We start from the raw sequence: 14,375 nt of genomic DNA, 5'->3' as shown, positions 1-14,375 counted from the left end.
TTGCTGAGTTCACCAGTGCTTGCTTTCTTTCTCAGGATGTACCAAACTGTAGAGTTTGCCACTCATAATATTGTAGCAATTTCTCGGATGGGTTTTTTCTGTTTTTGCAGCTTAAGGATGGCTTCTTTCACCTGCATGGAGAGCTCCTTTGACCGCATGTTGTCTGTTCACAGCAAAATCTTCCACATGCAAGCACCACACCTCAAATCAACTCCAGGCCTTTTATCTGCTTAATTGATAATGACATAACGACGGACTTGCCCACACCTGCCCATGAAATAAACTTTGAGTCAACTGTACTATTACTTTTGAGCCCCTGAAATGAAGGGATTGTGCTAAAGAAATGCTTTAGTTGCCTCACATTTTTATGCAATCGTTTTGTTCACCTTACTGAATTAAAGCTGAAAGTCTGCATTTCAGCTGCATCTGAGTTGTTTCATTTAAAATTCATTGTGGTAATGTACAGAACCAAAATCAGAAAAAAGTTGTCTCTGTCCAAATATTTATGGACCTAACTGTATTTTCTGTTTTCGTTAATATGTGTTGCAGATGTTAACATTAATTTACTGAAATGTAGTTTAGACTTCTTTTTAAGTAGCGCTATCTTCAGTTATAATGGCCATTTATATTTCTGTTTTGCTTTGTTATTGTATAAGTATTTCAAGGGGTTGATTGCACAAACTACGTTGATGTTTACCTACTTTAATCCACTTTTACTTCGCTTCAATGAAGTGAAAGACTGATATGAAATTATTGGGGGTGTTTAGATTATTGCTGTTAAAGATGCAACAACCCGAGTATTGAAAGTATGGGAGCAGTTGCTTTATCATAGGGTGATAAGGTGGTTAGATAAAGCTTATTGAAAAACTGAACTGTGTGTTCATTCAAGTTCTCTAATATTGTGTTCTGTTTGAAGGTCTGAGGCCATTCATTTTATAAAATATGCCGGAACATACTTTTAGGAAGGGGGAAAATACTTTTTCACAGCACTGTGGTGAGTGTGAGTGTAAGTGTATATATAATTTTGTTCCTTCATAAAAACATTCAGTTTGCAAATGATGATTTAGACAGGAGAATCTGATCAGCAGTTCTCTTAAGTTGGTTAACAGTAGCCTGTGTAGCATTATGTCCAACCCCCACAAAAATAAGCCAAAAAAGTTGCAGTCTTCTCAACAAGAAAAAAAATTTTGATTATGTATAACGAAACATGTAAATGCCAAAATGTTAACATAAATGCAGTAGGAAAGGTGCGAGTGTCCACCGCTATGCTGCTGCTGATTTGTTACACGCTCTTTTTGTGACGTGTTTTGAAACCGTCATCAATACACAGGCCGATGTCTCTTCGCACACTTTTCTTGTAATATCTGTTCTGTTCTTGCACTTGAGAGGGTAGAATGTCAGTTCACCTCTTGTGTTATAGAAGGGTACTACAGCGCAAAGCTTAGTGACCTCCACATTTTCCCTGTCATAAACATTGATTATTGCTGCATTGTGAACAGTGCTTAGGGGGCTAACGTCTTTCTTGTCTTTCCACTTTTAACTAAAGTCGATATGCATATAATGGTGGTTTAGTTGTACAGTGTTTTATGCATTAGTTGATGACCGACTCACATTGTCATCACTATTGCTTGATTCATCTAATGCTCCAGATTCAGTTTGTTGTAAAACTGGCTTTACAGCTTTTCAGTTCATGCCACTGCATGCTTTGGTTGAAGGCTGTGCCTCACTCATAAATATTGATGAGTTACCACAGGGTGGCAAAACACAATGAAATATTCTTTTTTTTTTTTTTTTTTTTTTGGTAGCATTATTTTATTTTATCCCCTAGATATCAGTACAGTACTGTCCCAAGATGCTTAACGCTTTACATCAGATCACAACAGATCAACCTGAGAGACACTTGGGGTTAACCGCTTCACAAAGAATTCTGAGCCGAGAGAAGCTTGGGATTAACTCCAGTTTTCCACCATCATGTGTCACTACAGCTCTGGTTATCACAGCACAGCTTAAAGTTCTGTTCATATATTTTGTGATGTTACTCAAAACTGATAGATGATAAACTGGTAAGAATCGTACTGGCTTTAAAGCCTGACTATTAAAATCCCCAGGTTCCCTAAAACAGCACAAGCAAACAAAGCAAGTTTATTCATATAGCACATTTTGTACCAATAGGCAATTCAAAATGTTTTACATGATAAGGATAAAATAACAATAAACAAATAAAATACAGCCATATGATGGTTTGAGAGACAGTAAAATGGCTGAAAGTTAAAACAGTATGTGAAATAAAAGGGAATAAGTCATCTGTCATTCATGATGAATAATAATTGTAATAGCAAATGCTGTAATCACTAAATGGCTTTATTTATAGTGGTCCCCCAAAGATTTCCGGTTTCTAAGACCCCAAACCCAAGGTTTGAGAAGTCACTGGGCCTTAGTGGAGGTGCTACCCATGTTTCTTTCTTCTGTCTGTTCCTAGACCAAAGTGAGCATACTTTACATTCTGAAGGTGCCTTCCTAAATGGTCATGAACTGATGTTAGTTGAAGGTTTGAGGTCTGTGTAAATATTTGTTGTGACAGAATTCTGCAGATAGAGATAGACAGATAGAATGCCCTCCACTATTATTGGCACCACTTGTAAAAATTAGTGAGAGGGGTTAGAATAAAAATCACAGTTGATTATGTAAAGAAGAATGGTCTCAGATGCCATGCTCTGTATTCTCCAACCTTATATGTTACAGGACAAGACTGTGCTGTTATATTGGCAAAGGTTAGTTGTACAAAGTATTAAATGTAGGGGTGCCAACAATTAAGCCACATGTGCTTTTGTTAAAAATATTGATTTCTTGATGAGGGCTTTGTTTTTCTTTAAATAGTTTCAATTAAAATTCAGATGCTTCTCATTTTTTCAGTGCTAGATGACAATTCTTCAGCAAACTCTGATTTTTTTTTTCTAACCCCTCTTACTAATTTTTACAAGTGGTGCCAATAATAGTGGATATCTATCTATCTATCATTAATCATACCTTATCTATTATATACTATGTTTCTATCTGTCTGTCTAATCAATCTGTGACAGTTCACATACTCACCCACGTGCCATCAGGGCCAAAGAGCTCCAAGAAGTTTCCAATAAATTCTCTTGATTTTTCCTCCCATTTCTGAATGAGATCATGGCTTTTCTCCTCTACTTTATAAACAAAGTGCTTTGATTTTTCTTCTACATTCTTCACTTTTTCTTTCATTTTGTCCACTTGATTTTGTAAACGGTATTTTTTTTCCTGAGAAAGAGAGAGGAAGAACATTTCCCTACTTTAGTCATTGTTAACGGGCATATCCCATCCAATCTATCCACCTGTTCATTTTTGAGAATGCTTAATCCAGTTTTATGGCCATGCAGATCATGCAAATCTAGCTCTACAAATAAAAATTGACATGTTTTAATACAATTATCGTATTCTGTTCTTCAATTATTATTGCTGTATAGGCTCAGTTATTAGGGCTGTAGTCATTGGTAAGGTAGTAATTCAGCATCTAACATCCGTCTGTTTTCACATCTTCTAGTTTTTCTTTAGCAGGCTATGGGGAGATGCAGCCTTGCCCAACAGTACTGGTCCAAGGTAGGAGCTGTTCCTGGATGGGGTGCCAGTTTCTCACGGAACACACTCACATACTTATGTGACGCTGACTGGCAAGATTTTTTTTCCTTGGAATGTGTCAAGAAGCGCTACAGAGAGACATTGACCAAGCCAGAAGGTGAGCAGAGGAGCTACGAGGCAGCAGTGCTAACTACTGACACCCAAGAATCAAAAAAATAAATAAATAAATGAGAAACAACATTTATGAAGCTGAACTGCCCACTTCCCCATAAATGTTAATTTCCGTATTCTGTAGACCAGTGACTTTCTATATCAGTTCTGATGACCCCTGGTGACGGTGGGTTTATGTTTCCCACCCACTTGTTTCTAAGTGGATTCATAGCCTGATTCAACAAGTTATTACTTCCCTCTTTCTTTGTTTTTCATTTAATGTAGATATTTGTTTAATTTAATTTAGAATATGCTAAACATTTAGGTATGTGAAACGAGAATAATTTAGTATTTTTTAATTTTTTTTTAACATTTTAATCATCATTAAGATTTTCATTCACTTTTCCAATTGTTCCAGTTGTTTAAGTCATTAAGTAATGTTAATTAGTAAATAAGTAATTTAATAATTTATGTTAATTTCTCACGGTGGCGCAGTGGGTAGCGCTGCTGCCTCGCAGTTGGGAGATCTAGGGACCTGGGTTCGCTTCCTGGGTCCTCCCTGCGTGGAGTTTGCATGTTCTCCCCGTGTCTGCGTGGGTTTCCTCCGGGCACTCCGGTTTCCTCCCACAGTCCAAAGACATGCAGGTTAGGTGGATTGGCGATTCTAAATTGGCCCTAGTGTGTGCTTGGTGTGTGGGTGTGTTTGTGTGTGTCCTGCGGTGGGTTGGCACCCTGCCCAGGATTGGTTCCTGCCTTGTGCCCTGTGTTGGCTGGGATTGGCTCCAGCAGACCCCCGTGACCCTGTGTTTGGATTCAACGGGTTGGAAAATGGATGGATGGATGTTAATTTCTTTTAGTTAATTTATGTTAGTGGATGTGGCACTTCATTATTAAAGCTATAGCAAAAATACAAATATTTCTACATATCTCATAATAGAAAACCTTACACTGCAGTGCTTTTCTGAATGTAGAGTACACGAAGAGGAAAAGTGACCACCTAGTTAAATGAGGTTAATGAGTGGTCGAATGACTCACAGATTAGGAAACTGGAGGAAGCCTACTCTCGTGAGACCAGAAGTGATTTTCAAAAGAGAATACACGTCTGGGGAAAACCCGTTAAAAAGTGTGTAGTGAATGTCAGTGAAATGCTGCACTGTTCTTCCTAAAACATCAGCCTATAATTTCTCCAGTCCATGTGTTGTAGACCACCACTGGGGTTTCAGGGAGAGAGAAAATGTTACTAAACAAAAGACTTGACACTGAGAGAAAATTAGAACCTAAAATTACTGTTATCTATTCTGGAGCTCAGTAGCACAAGGTAACTGTATAATAACTTAATAATTAATCTGCATGTTGTGATGAGAGCTGCGATAGTGGAGACAGACAGACCACTGCAGTTACCTGGCTCCACATATTTAAGAAGCGCCACTCTCTGTCTGCTATGATGTGTTTCTTTCATTTTAACAATTCCATCACTACATGACATAACAGCAAACCGAGTTTAGATAAGCATTGTAATCTATGGATATACAACATGTTAAAACACTGCAGCTATATGCTAGCATGGCATGTTTGCATTTCCAGTTAGACTGTAAGGTTAAATTTCTATAGTTATTCGTTTAGATGTGCAGTCAGAAGGTGGATGTGGTGCAGCCTCATCTGTGCATTTGCTGGTGTCGCTGGGCAGATCTGTTGATTCGGGTGTTTTGAGCACTGAAATCTGCACTTCATGTGGCTCTTTGTTATCAGCTCTCTTAACAGCAGTCCTTTTGACTGAGTGTGACACACCGTTTATTTCAAATGCATATTTTGTAGTTCATATTTTCACGACTATAGCTGCCAGTTCTTTCAAGCTTAAACTGACTCCTACACTATTGTAATGCTGAACAACAGAGTTCACACAGCACCTGCAACAATATTTCATTCACCTCTACCACTTGTCCATTGATGTTGTTGAATGCCAATGGCTAATCTGATACTGCAGACAATATTTTTTCCTTTGCAACAAGTTGTTTATTTTTAAAACATGCAATGTGCTCTTTGCACATGCGACACACATTTACTGTATATGTGTGATAGTTTTTTTTAGGAGACTTTTTGACTGTTCATCGTAATCGGAAACCTGGTCTGTCAGACCAGGATCACAAGGGCACCTGTGACCTTTGCAGTTGGTTTGGCTTAGAAAGGCGACACTCAATGAGCCAGCTAATTTTTCTCACCCACTTTTAAGCAAAATTCAGTCATGGTTGTCTCCAGGCACATATATTCTACAGGTGAAACCAAACCCTGCAGCTATGGGGTGGCCTGTTTTAGATCGGTGAGATTGTTGTGCCTTTCTATAAGCACAGACCTGGTGTCAAGCAGCAGAGGACCATACTGGTTTAGCACTGCTGTCCCACATTTTCAAAGTTTAATGAGCCAGTGCCTGTGTTGAGTGTGCACATTCTTCCCAAGTCAGCATGGGCCTTCCTCTGACTTTGTTTGCATACACAGACTCAGTATCCTGGATTCTTATCCTGGGCCCACACAATGTCTATGTGGAGTTTGCACTTTCCTTCCTTGTCTACATGCTTTTGCGTAAACTGGTGATACTGAATTGACTCCAATGTTAGTGCAAGTGTGTGGGCCAACCTTGTGTGTGAACTTAGATTGTGCAAGGTTAAAAATGTCAAGTTATTTTATTATTTTTTATTATGCTTTTTCATTCATTTTCCACATCTGTTTATACAAGGTCACAGGCAGCTATAGCTTATCATGTCAGTATTGGGCAAGAAGTCCAGGATACCGAATGCAAGAATGCCCCAGGGACACACATGCACAGCGACAATCGAGAGGATCGTCAAATAGTCAAAACTTCTGACCATACATAAACATTTGCGTTTACATCCTTTTATCAATGTTTCTTTGAAAACCACTACTTAATAAAAGTTGAAAACACAAGTATGTGTTGCCAAAAAGTTCTACTTGCTCTAGACGAGTCACAAGAAGTAATAAAATACGTTAGGCGCTTCCCACTGCAGGAACTTTTTTCAGGAACCAGAGACTTTTTAGAAACTCTCGAAATTATGAAGCAGTTCCACCACAGGAACTTGGCCCATTTGTAGTTCCTGGTACCTTTTTTAGTTTTTACTCCAGTGTATCTGTTTTTCTTTCATAAAGGAACTATTGTGGGTGGGGCTCAGGGGCAGCCTCACACCATGCACATGCACATTTCTGCTCAGTTTTGTAAACTGGCGGCACCCAGCATCAAAGCAGTACCACTTTCTGTGTGGTCTTCCTTTCTTTCAGATTCACATCAGTGATGCTGGATTTATCAAATACATTGAAGTGAATTGCATATCATTTCCAAATTTAATTCATTTGATTGTAATCATTCTGTAACAATATATAATAGTGCACAGAATGGCCAAACTATTCCAACTACCATAGCTGCTTTAGCGATGTTGGACGACACTGCAAATGGAAGAATTAGATGAGAGTGCGAATTTATAGATGATGATGAGTGGCTTCTAATTTGATTTCGATTTCCAAGAGCTGTCCTCTAGGAGCTGTGTGCTGAACTGGCACCGGCTTTACAAAGGCAGACTTTGAAGAATTATGTTCTACCTACTCTTTTGCAAGTTCTGTCCACTCTGGGTTTTTAGCCACAGGAGCTTTTCAATATAAACTTGCTGACCAATTAGGCATTTCAGAAAAATCACTGAGACGCACCGTGCCAGCGGATGGTATTATCCACTTGTCATCCAGATATGATTTTCTTACACTGTGGCTGAACTGAGAAACATAGATTTCCAAATGTAATCGGAATGGCCAACTGCATGCATGTTGCTATTGCAATGGCGCTGGACAAGTTATATGAGCCAGGGATGTATCACCAAAAGAATGAGCTGGCATTACATCATCTATAGCAGGAGAGCCTATAAAAGTGGCAGATCCACACAATTGGCGGTGCTTCCCCCCCCCCCAACTACTGTCAAAAGGCGAGCAGTCCTTTTAAAGATAGTGAGTCACCTCAAAGAGTGCAAAGGGCAGAGAATCAATCTGTTGTGGCGCTCATTGCTGACAATACTCTATAAAGGTGCCTTCAAAGAATGAATTTGCTTATATAAATAGAAAACATTTTCACACTTTTAATGTGCTGGTCTATAGTCTACAGAAAGTGTCTTGCATTGTGCAAGCATGTAACGTATTGCATAATGTGGCACACAATCGTGGCTGGCCTGTACCAGAAGAGATGTGGTATGATGAACTTGACCCTGACCCACCAAATGATCGGGCAAATCGGACAGCATTACAACTTCATTTGAATGTAATTAGCTGAATGTAAAAAGAGGTAATCAGATGCAGAATTTTTTTTTTTTTAACCAATTCATTCAATATCACATAGTACAGCCCTTATATTCCCTAATTCATTGGACACATTTCTTATAGCATCTACTATTGGATTTTGTGACAGAACAGCGTCCGTCAGCACACAGCCAGATGATCACCCGGTGGTCCCTGAGGCAGAGGTGTGTGAGCAGCCAACATCGAAAATGTGCTGAGCACACCAACACCATCACTGCCTGGTGTCACATCCGCAGCACGGTGGTCAGCTTTTGTAATATTGTCTGACAGTGGGCTGCAAGTCACCTTTTCATGGCAACTTTAATATCTGACCACTTCTTTTTTTTTTTTTTTTATTTTGGGGATTGTGCGACTTGCTGAACTTGAACTTTCAAGTGTCTCCACCATGCTGTATCACTCAAAACAGTGTCCTTTTGTTGCTTATACACCTGCTTAAGACAACAAACAGTAGTTTTTCCTTGCCTCAACTTCACATTTGCTAGAGTTCTTTTTTCCCCATGTTCTTTTGCCATTGTCTTTTAATAAAACACTTAACATAAGGGGCTATTTATATTGATTTGCATATTCAAATATGTGAAATTTGGAGAGGAATTGGAGTGGGGCTGTAGATGCATGCACGTGAGTTAAAATTCACGTTGATTGGGATTTATAAAGGGGAAGTGTGTGGAACTTGGTGCATGCACAGATTTTATGCATCTGGAATTTTTTGTGCGTATGCCATGTTTTTAGCAGGAATTCTGCGCATGGTATTATATATGAGGCCTCTTATCTTTAACTTTGTTTGTTTTTTATTTGCATTTTATTTAGAGACCTTAAGTTTGTAAGTTTCAATAGATTATAAATATTTTTAATATGTTTGTGACAAAAAAGTGTATTCTGAACATTGAAAGCAAATCTCCTTTTGGGCCGTGTGTAGGCCAACACAAGCCAGTGTAGTATGGGCAAGGCTACCTGAGGTGAGCCCTACCTCTGGGCACGCTAGGGAATTCCATGTCCAGGTTTATCTGTTTTAAGACATCACAACATTTCACCATTTGGTGTGATGTTCATCATGACATTACGGATCTTGGTCTAGTTTGAGTTTAAAGGGCAAGTTTTGATTTTGTATAATTTTTTGAGTTTGTATGTCCAAAGTCATGTAGACGGATTGGGAGAGCATGGGGGGTCATGAGGTCACTGGAAAGGGGTGTATGGTGCTCCCGATATTTATGCAAAAGGATGAAGGTCCAAGTCTGTAGTGTCCTGGTGCTTCCTGTCTTACTATTTGATTGTGAGACATGGATGCTATCCAGTGACCTGAGATGAAGACTGAACTCCTTTGGTACTGTGTCTCTCCGGGAAATTCTTGGGTACCGTTGGTTTGACTTGGTGTCGAATGAGCTGTTACTCAAGGAGTCCCAAATGAGGCACATTACCTGCATTGTGAGGGAGCGTCAGTTACGGCACTACAGCCATGTGGCACGTTTCCCCGAGGGTGATCCAGCTCATAAGATCCTCATTGTTGGGGACCCAAGTGGCTGGACCAGGCAAAGGGGTCGCCCATGTAACACATGGCTGCGGCAGATAAAGAGTAATTTCCAGAGGGTGGGACTGGACCAAGTGTCTGCCTGGGGAGTTGCCAACTGGGATCCCGAGCTGTTTCGACGTGTAGTGGGTGCATGCTCCCCAACTTGACTTGGTTTGTATGTCCAAATATCACAGCAATTTCCGAAGTATATGGAAAAACATGAAATTCCAAGTGCATTGTTCATTGTGGCATTTACAGTACATGTTTCCAAGTCATAAAATAATTAGGCATAAACATCAATTACTTATATAAAGTAAGATAAAGCAATGGTGATACTTTGCTTCTGCAGTTACTTACGTTTATAAAGCTCACGTTTAGCTCCTTTGCTGTGTAACCCCGTTGTAGATTACGACGAGCATACACATCATAGTCCCTTACGATTCTTGTAATTATATCAGATGTAGAGATGCCTTCAGTTCTTTGAGTCGGCACAAACATACCTGGATGAGAGCAAAATTTAAACTGGTTATCACATTCTTGTGAAAGATTTCCTGCAAGAAAACAAAACAATGGAACTTTTCAACCATTTCATTTTTTTTTTTTCATTTCTGATTTGGCAGACATTGTAGTGCTGTGTTAAGGTGTTGGATTCCAAGGTTGCCAGTTCAGTCCACACCTCTGACATCTCTGGGTCCCGAAGTAAACACTTTCCCTGCCTATGCTCAAATTATGGTACAAATAGACTCTAATTGTAAGCCCCTTGGCATGATGTCTGCTATAAAATGCGGCTACAGAGCATTCTTTGTGTATTTTCTTACCAGTTCAGGGTCCTGGAGTATCTGAGCCTACACACTAGACACTGAATACTCCAGCAGGGGGCACCAGGCTTGCACACTGACCTGACAGATGGATGGCAACACATGCATATGGAGCTTAACACAGAAGGCATGCGAACCCAGAATCAAATCTTTGACTCAGCACCGCTTGGCTGCTTTTTTTCCAAAATAACGATCTTGTATCTGTTATTTTGTTGTGGAACACATATTTAAAGATTAAAGTAAATGGTGGAAAGGTTATGAAAAGTGATAGTTATCTCTCTATAGAACAGTCACCACTTAGATTTGCTGACACATTTGTGGAGATCAAGCACGACTGGTGCTGCCCTGCTTCTCCTTGACCTTTAGACACAGCGTGTGAGCTGGGAGCTGACAGACAGTTGGCGGGTGCTTCTGATGCCAAGAAAATACCAATTAGTCATGGTCTTTAAAAAATGGCACCTCAGCCAAAATCCTTTTTGGAAGAGGACTGCTGCTTTGGCTGCCTGTAAAGTGTGAGGAATCATATCTTTTTCCTTATTTTCTTGCAATGGTTTTGTTTTTTTGTTTCTTTAACCATAAAATGTGTTTTATTGAAGAGCTCTTTCTGTCTAAAGAGGCAGTTGGTGTTATAAAGCTCTGCCTCCTAGGCTCACGGTTATAATGTAAGCCCATCTATCTATTGCTGCCCTTGCTTAATTTAGTTCAGGGCTGCAGGGTCAGCACTCCAACGTAGGGCGCACTGCTACACTCCCTCATATCAGGCCAATTTAGAATTGCATGTCTTTAGAATGTGAGAAGAAAAACCACGCTGACAAACAGAAAACCTGCTAACTTTCTGGGCCAGGATTCAAACTTAGTCCACATATACCCTCTACATTTTCATTTAAAAACAGCCTTTTTAAACTAAAATGATGTCTGTACAGTACACATTATAGTCTTCACAGCTTTTACAAAACTATCTCCGTCAACATTAAAATGACAGAAAATGCACATGATGTGGATGTTCGTCTACACTGGGCATGCGCAAATCGGCAGAAACACCCTTGACAGTGTGGTAACAGTAACTGTAGTGACAGATATGCAGTAGTCAAACTGCACAAAACACAATTTAGATCCATACAGGTGAGCACTACAACAACAAGCGCCAAGGAAAGCAACTCTTCATGGAAGACGAAAACCATATTCCAACGTACCAGACTTAGAAGAGTCTATGTTCACTATGTTGGAATATAGTCACACGTCAAAGAAGAGAACCAATCAATGAGTAGAATCCAAGGAAAGAGAAAGGGAACCATAATAAGCATGAACAAACCAGAGCTCGATTAGAGCGTGCATTTTCAAAAAACTGTTTTTTCTCTTCTCCAAACCATTAACAGTGAGGCTGCATTTTCAGTAGTTTATGGCTCAGGATTGTTGTTTTCAAAAGTCTTTGCTTTTGGAGATTGAAAACACCAGGGCAGTGTGGATAAAAGGCGAAATTTTAAACAAAAGTATAGTAGTGCAGACATAACCTTACACTCTGGGCAATTAACTGTACCACTGTGCTACCCTTAAATTGGTTTAATACTTTATATATAGTGTCCAACATGTGACCATTCTGCCACTTGCATGAAGATCGATTTAATGTGAGCGCGGGGGACAGGTTGCTCAGGAAGTCGTGTCTGGTTCTCTTCCACAGTCTGAAAGCAGCTAATCCAGAAAAAGATTCATGACCCCGATAATCTGCAACTATTGGTTGGTCTCTTCTGTCCACCAGACTATGTTAACACCCAAGACCCTCTGCCAACTGATGGCCACATGGAGAGACCTCATGGAGAATCTCTTGCTGCCTGGTGTATTGGTGGTGCCCTGTGGCTCCAACCAGCCATTAAACAAGGTTTTCCCAAACAATCGTCTGCTTTGTTCTCTCATTCCGTTTTTTTACAGTAGCTTTTACGACTACTGAGCACATGATTTTTGCCTGTATCCTTATTTTTATTATTATGGAGAGGACAATTGCCTTCATTAACCAATTGTCCATGTATCCATTTTCTTCACCCACTTATTTTTTCCAAATTACTTAAGATAACTGCAGAATTCAGTGGTAAGTAATTAAGTCCACTGGTAAATTACGCGAGAATTCTGCCATGCAAGGATGTCAAGTCTAATAACCTCGAGTGTTCAGAACATGTAAGGATTTCCAGAGCAATATGAAGGAAGAGGCCTCGATCATTAACTTGAGTATTCCATGCAAGTCTTCAAAAGAAGTTACTGCCTACTATATTCCAGGATGTCTAGCTGAAGATATGAATTAATCTACATGAGACATCAGTCCATTTAAAGCCAGACTCGGATATAAGCACACATGGTTAACAGGACCACTTAGTTAATTTAATGCACAGTTTAGAACATTAGAAAGGTTTAGATGAGAACAGGCCATTCAAACCAACAAAGCTTGAGTTGGCAGTCCTATCTGCTTAATTTTTCTAAAAAAACATCAAGTCGAGTTTTAACATTTTCTAAAGTCTTACTGTTTACCACACTACTTGGTAGCTTATTCCCTGTGTCTATGGTTTTCTGTGTAAAGAAAAACTTCCTAATGTTTGTGCGAAATTTACCCTTGATACGTTTCCAACTGTGTCCCGTGTTCTTGATGACCTAATTTTAAAATAATAGTCTCGATCCAATGTTCTAATTTCCTTCACAATTTAAAAAACTTCAGTCGTGTCACCTCTTAATCTGCTTTTGCTTAAACTGAAAAGGCTCAGCTCTTTTAATCCTTCTTCATAACTCATCCCCTGTAGCCCTGGACTGAGTCTTGTTGCTTTTCTCTGGACCTTTTCTAGTGCTGCTATGTCCTTTTTGTAGCCTGGAGACCAAAACTGCACACACAACTCCAGATGAGGCCTCACCAGTGCGTTATAAAGCTTGAGCAGAACCTCTTTGGACTTGTACTCCACATGTCGTGGTATATAACCTAACATTCTGTTTGCCTTCTTGATGGCTTCTGAACACTGTCTGGATGTTGATAGCGTTCAGCTCACTATGACTCCTAAATCCTTCTCATAGTGTACACTCGATTTTCCGACCTCCCATTATAGATAGATAGATAGATACTTTATTAATCCCAAGGGGAAATTCACATACTCCAGCAGCAGCATACTGATACAAAAAACAATATTAAATTAAAGATTGATAATAATGCAGGTAAAAAACAGACAATAACTTTGTATAATGTTAACGTTTACCCCCCCGGGTGGAACTGAAGAGTCGCATAGTTTGGGGGAGGAACATTCTTCTCGGTCTGTCAGTGGAGCAGGACAGTGACAGCAGTCTGTCGCTGAAGCTGCTCTTCTGTCTGGAGATGACACTGTTTAGTGGATGCAGTGGATTCTCCATAATTGATAGGAACCTGCTTAGCACCCGTCGCTCTTCCACAGATGTCAAACTGTCCAGCTCCATGCCAACAATAGAGCCTGCCTTCCTCATCAGTTTGTCCAGGCGTGAGGCGTCTTTCTTCTTAATGCTGCCTCCCCTGCACACCACCGCGTAGAAGAGGGCGCTTGACACAACCGTCTGATAGAACATCTGCAGCATCTTATTGCAGATGTTGAAGGACGCCAGCCTTCTAAGGAAGTATAGTCGGCTCTGTCCTTTCTTACACAGAGCATCAGTATTGGCAGTCCAGTCTAATTTATCATCCAGCTGCACTCCCAGGTATTTATAGGTCTGCACCATCTGCACACAGTCACCTCTGATGATCACGGGGTCCATGAGGGGTCTGGGCCTCCTAAAATCCACCACCAGCTCCTTGGTTTTGCTGGTGTTCAGGTGTAGGTGGTTTGAGTCGCACCATTTAACAAAGTCATTGATTAGGTCCCTATACTCCTCCTCCTGCCCACTCCTGATGCAGCCCACGATAGCAGTGTCATCAGCGAACTTTTGCATGTGGCAGGACTCCGAGTTGTATTGGA

General features: G+C 40.1%; 1 protein-coding gene across 2 annotated transcripts in view; it reads right to left on the bottom strand.

The window, feature by feature from the left end:
- Positions 1–14,375, bottom strand: part of pcyt1bb (phosphate cytidylyltransferase 1B, choline b) — a 102,958-nt gene that overhangs the window by 10,733 nt on the left and 77,850 nt on the right. For both annotated transcript variants that reach the window (XM_028799417.2, XM_028799418.2), the window contains exons 6-7: positions 9,962–10,104; positions 3,094–3,282 (exon numbers count right to left, since the gene is read on the bottom strand). In XM_028799417.2, coding sequence (XP_028655250.1) covers positions 3,094–3,282; positions 9,962–10,104 — 332 coding nt within the window. The remainder of the gene's footprint in view (positions 1–3,093; positions 3,283–9,961; positions 10,105–14,375) is intronic.

This window comes from Erpetoichthys calabaricus, chromosome 4, assembly GCF_900747795.2.
Source record: "Erpetoichthys calabaricus chromosome 4, fErpCal1.3, whole genome shotgun sequence".
Classification (NCBI taxonomy): domain Eukaryota; kingdom Metazoa; phylum Chordata; class Cladistia; order Polypteriformes; family Polypteridae; genus Erpetoichthys; species Erpetoichthys calabaricus.
Note: the sequence above shows the minus strand (reverse complement) of the source record. Positions and strands in the feature narration are given on the sequence as shown.